Here is a 5,134-nt window from a genome sequence, read left to right as displayed (position 1 = left end):
ATTTGCCACGCTTGTGTGAATTTTTTTTGTTCTCTTAATGTCTTCTTCTTTTTTTCTTTTTCTTTTTTTCTTTTTTTTTTTCAGGGATTTTTTGCTCTTTCCTTGCTTCTTCTTTTTATTTTATTTTTTTTAAGGAAATTTCAAGCTTTCATTAAATAAAAATCATTAAATCAAAATGAATCAGCTAGCAAGTACAATACTTCAAACAATCCATCCACATTGAGTTTAAAAGATTAATAAAGAGCTGATTTTACCGAACGGTAGGTTGATTCACTTGCTTCTTTTTTTAAATGACCGACAAATCATGATTGAAGACCATTTAACATAGCTCGTATATTATTGATCAATTGGCCATGCCGATTCCGACAATATCCCTCATGTCGCAAAGCATACACAATTTTCAACTCATCATCCTGTATAATTACTCAAAGGAGCCCCAGATCTCTGCAAATTTCTCTTACCTTCCAAGCCGTTACCCCTCAACTAATGTTGTGAAAACAAATCCCTCACCGTTTCTAGTTATCACTCCAACACCCATCTTCTTGTCCAATTTATCAAGGGTTGTGCCCCAATTAATTTTAATCACCCCATCATGAAGTTTTTTTCCATCTCTACCTCTCTTATCGATTACTTTTCTCCATAGCATTCCAAGAGATGGGTGTTACTTGACCGAATTTCTGCACTGAATCTTTAGCATTGTTTATATGTGTTTTGAGGCTTTGTTTTCTAAAAACGTTCTCTCAAAACTAATGGTAAACATGTTTTTGACATGGAGGGCAATTTTCTGATTTTAAGACTTGAAGACTTTAACCAAAAGATACCTATATTTTATTAGGAAATTATACTTTTCTATGGCGTAAAACCTTGATTAAGGGTTTGTTTGGTTTAGTAGCTTTAAAATGTGCAGGTTTAAAAAATAATGATTTCAAAACACAGTTAGTCAAATTGTTATTTTAAAATAACAGTTAATGTTTGATAAAATTGTTGTTCGGCCTTTGAAATCGTGTGTAGTGTTTGACACTTTTACATGATTTTGTTTAAAAACACACTTTTAACTCAAAAAATTGCATGTCCAAATAGACTATAATTCTAGTTTAACAAGCTCCTAAAATTGAAACAAAAATCAAATATTCCTTTGTTGACTTGCCGTCCAATTAATTGATAGTGACAAGTCATACAATTAAATGGATCGCAAATCTGTCCTAACTATTTTTTTTTAAAAAAAAATAATAATAATAAAATAAAATAACAAAAAAGAAAAAAAGAAAAGAAAAGAGAGACGACCCAAATGTGGAGAGGCATCCCCTTATAGAGTAGGGGTAACCACACAGCCTCCCCTCATAAAGGCTAGTGAGGGATGGTCAACTTGCCTTCATTGAGAGGAGGCCGGACTTGATAGTCGCAACCACATTTTCTTTAATGTCCTTACGATATATTTATAATTTGCCTCAGAATATACAGTTAACACATGACTCAGAATATACAGTTAACACATGACGTGTTAGATGCGAATCACGTGTTGTTGGTGGAGGATCCTATTAAGAATAAAAATTAGGTTCAATCTTAAAGACCTAATTATCGAAATTAAAAATCTAAAAAGTAGATTAAAATTGCAAGGAAACCCAGAAACTAATCTTGATTTATTTTTCTTAATAAAAAAAAATAATAATAATAAAAAAAAAAAAAAAAAAAAAAACACTACTTGCTTACGAATCTTGAATTTCTTCCTATCTAGGTTTGGCCCCGTATTTGAAGGTAACATAAAATGTTTAAGGTGTTTAACCCCATAAAACGCACAAGAAAAGAAAAATGAAAGCAAGAAACTTGAGTAACGCATAGTGCCTCCCATGGACCCATCCCTCCTTTCTGTTTCTTCTTTTCTGGCACCCAATTTTGATGAGCTTGAACTCTTTTGGCAGGGCTTGTTCTTAGGAATAAAGTATTCCCAATAAAAGGCAAGAATTATGTGGGCTTACAACCTTTTGTGCACCTTTTTCTGGTAACTTAACAGGCACTTTTCCTTGGACCGTTTATCCAATATGCTTTGTGGGGCTTCCTAGCTTTTCTATGCTCTCTTTTATAGTTATCTATCACCCCCAAAACAAAACCAACATGTTAAATTTCAGGGCCTAGTAAATGGAACATATTCTTGCAACAACGGAGTAGAATAAAGATAGGAGTCTACTTGTGGATTAAAAACATTACCCTATTGCCATACAAACACCTTAGGATTAGCAGGTGTAGTGCCTCTTGTTGTTAAGCATATAATGGGGCTTTTGAACATCACATGTAACCCAATGGAAGACACATCCTCCCTACTCATTTCATGCCTACATTTTGGAACTTCTGCACTTGCCTGGAGGGTTTTTGACCCTCATTTATGTAACAAAAAAGAACCAGCCATGAAATATGGCTGACTTCTGCATAATGTTCAGAAAGTATGAACGGAGATTCCCCAATCCCCTGGCAAATACAGCACCACCAGGGCAACAACAAAAAAAAATCTCCACAAAAAGGCTCAAGCCAGAAGTGCAATTCATATAACACCAGAAACATCAAAATATGTATGTACATAATAAAATTAGGTCTCAAAGACCTATCAACATATCACATCTGAACCCCTGCATAATATGCGTATAACACTACATCCAGCCGATGCATTCACAAAAGTAACTGTACACTATGCTGTACATTGAATTCCCTTGACTCACATGTCACAAACTTGTAAATGCTCACCAAATGCAAGATGCTTCTTCCTCAGGCATTAAGGGAGTCCTACAGAGAGGACATGTAATGTTCCAATAGTCAAGCCACTTCTCCAAACAAGCTTTATGAAAAAGATGACCACATGACAAGCGGTTTATCTCGGATTCGGGTTCAAACTGAGTCAAGCAAACCGAACATTCGTGTTCAGGCTGTTTACAGCTATACACTGTATCAAACCGAATAGCTGGGCTCCGGCTCCGGAACTCCTCAATGTAACTCTCAGAAGCAGTAAGACGGAATTCAAATGGCTCTGGGGGGTTTTGAGTGGAATCTGATGATGGGGGTGAAGCTGATGATGATGATGATAGGCGGATACCAACAATGTGAAGGATTGTTCGGACTATGCCCTTGACAATAGAGATGGATAGGGCAGTATTTACCAGAATTACACATAGTACTCCCTCAGATGGAGCTGGGAGGCTTGAGAGACCCATTCTCTGATCAAAATTTAAGTTTTGTGGGATTTTGGATTGCAAAAGTATATATATTTTTTAGAAATAGAAGGCTCAAACTCAGCCCGGCTGAAAAAAAGATTCTTAGAAACAACAAAATCGAGTGGAATTGGAAGAGGCAGAAAGTGGGGAACAGATTGTTTTCTCAGTTTGATCTGTCAGGAACGAACGAAACAAGGGAAAAATGCCCTCACTCCCTTCTTGATACCTGATCCAAAACGAGTAAAAGAGAGATTAGGATACTAGACAAATAATAAAATGATAAACAATAAATAAAATATTGAAAATAACAAATAGAGGAAGCTTAGACCTTGAATTTTCACCCAAACAGAGATCATTTATTGACAACAATAAGAGAAAAAGAATCGATGACACAAATTAATCTTTTAAAAAAAGTACTTCTGTATACAGTGGCAAATATAGATATGCAAGTAAATTTCTGCATATCCAGTAAGAAAGAATAATAAAAACTGATCTGCAACAAACCCACAAAAGGGGCATAATCCCTTAAAGAACAGCAATTTGATATAAACAAAAAGAAAAGGAAAGATTTCTCTTTAGGTGTTAATGAGATGTGAAAGACCTAACCAGATGGTTAAAAATGGCCCCTCATCACCAGCCTTATATCCTAGTAAGCTGTCTTCCATGGAAGGATTGGGTGAAAAATAAAAAGAAAAGGAAAGAATTTTCTTTAGGTGTTAATGAGATGGTTAAAAGTGGCCCCTCACCACCACCCTTATGTCCTATTAAGCTGTCTCCCATGGAGGATTGGGGTGAAAACAGGGCTATATTCCCAATATTCCAAACAAAATTATGAGAGTTATTAAGAACTGAAAAAAAAACTAAATTTTTTTTTTTTGGAGAAACTAAACCGTGTTTGACGATAATTGAAAAAGAAAAAGAAAAAGAAAATCCAGAGACTAAGAGTCATAGAAGTCAAACTGTTAAAAGGTTTGAACTTCCAATGGAGATGAATTAGCCTTGATAAAGCATCTTCTTCATCAAGATCTAGCACAATTCAGACAGATGGAGATCATAACCACATCAAATATAAGAAAACAAAGTAATACAGAATACGAAATCCTTACATAACATGATCTCAATCTACAAACCGATTTTCTTAATCCAAAAACCCCATTTGAATACATCAAGATGACACAAGATCTAGCATTTTTCATGTGATTCAAACAACACAGGAGAAAAAAGAATGGCCACCAAGCAAATCATTGTATTCCTTGAGGACCCATAAAAGGAAAACGAGCAAACTTTACAAGAGAAGTGAAGTGTGAGAGAAACTTACACAAAGGTGAGCTCTGAGACAGAGATTCTATCACTGAGATGAGCTTACGAGCAAAAGATTCATAGGATCACAAGCACATGTATGTAGGATTTTCCACGGTCATATAATGGCTGCTTTGTTCAAACAGCTTCTCCCTCGTATATATAATCGACGCCACCCACCACCTCCACGATTATCAGCATCTAACCCGTGTTTTTTAACCATGGTTAGCCTTCGGCCGTTTCAGGTGTGCATCTCCTTCAACCATGGTTACTTTACATCATCACCTTTTCTTTTCTCTTTCTTTCTTTCTTTCTTTTTTTATTTTTATTTTTTTTTGACATGTCCACACAAAAAGAAAGAGAGAAATTCAAACTAGTGATCTCATTGTTAACCTTCTTAACCTACGCAAAAAATAAAATAAAAAATTAAAAAAAAATCGGAGATTATCGGTGTTAATTAAATGTGCTTCGTTTAATCTTTCTGTGGTAGGAAATTAGGTATAGGATTTCTCTCCATTTCATATTTTATGGTTACATTGAATTTTGTACCAAACTTTTTCACAAATTTGTTTGTTATTCGTAGGAATTTTTTTACAAATCAGCTTCTAAAAATGACATGCATTCTTTATACTATA

The 5,134-nt window shown here is 35.0% G+C and overlaps 1 protein-coding gene across 1 annotated transcript; it reads right to left on the bottom strand.

Annotated features, from left to right (window-relative positions):
- Positions 1-2,505: 2,505 nt before the first annotated feature.
- LOC133861881 (probable E3 ubiquitin-protein ligase XERICO) lies at positions 2,506-4,675 on the bottom strand. The gene is made up of 2 exons (XM_062297700.1): positions 4,519-4,675; positions 2,506-3,426 (listed from the first exon to the last, which is right to left on the bottom strand). The coding sequence occupies exon 2, from the start codon at positions 3,198-3,200 to the stop codon at positions 2,733-2,735; it is 468 nt and encodes a 155-aa protein (XP_062153684.1). The 5' UTR covers positions 3,201-3,426; positions 4,519-4,675; the 3' UTR covers positions 2,506-2,732.
- Between the last annotated feature and the right edge of the window lie 459 nt (positions 4,676-5,134).

Source organism: Alnus glutinosa, chromosome 2, assembly GCF_958979055.1.
Source record: "Alnus glutinosa chromosome 2, dhAlnGlut1.1, whole genome shotgun sequence".
NCBI lineage: Eukaryota > Viridiplantae > Streptophyta > Magnoliopsida > Fagales > Betulaceae > Alnus > Alnus glutinosa.
The sequence above is the reverse complement of the archived record's forward strand: the minus strand, read 5'-3'. Positions and strand labels throughout refer to the sequence as shown.

Bases quoted from the DNA above. Each gene is read 5' to 3' on its own strand.
- LOC133861881 (XM_062297700.1), bottom strand. From the start codon at position 3,200: ATGGGTCTCTCAAGCCTCCCAGCTCCATCTGAGGGAGTACTATGTGTA.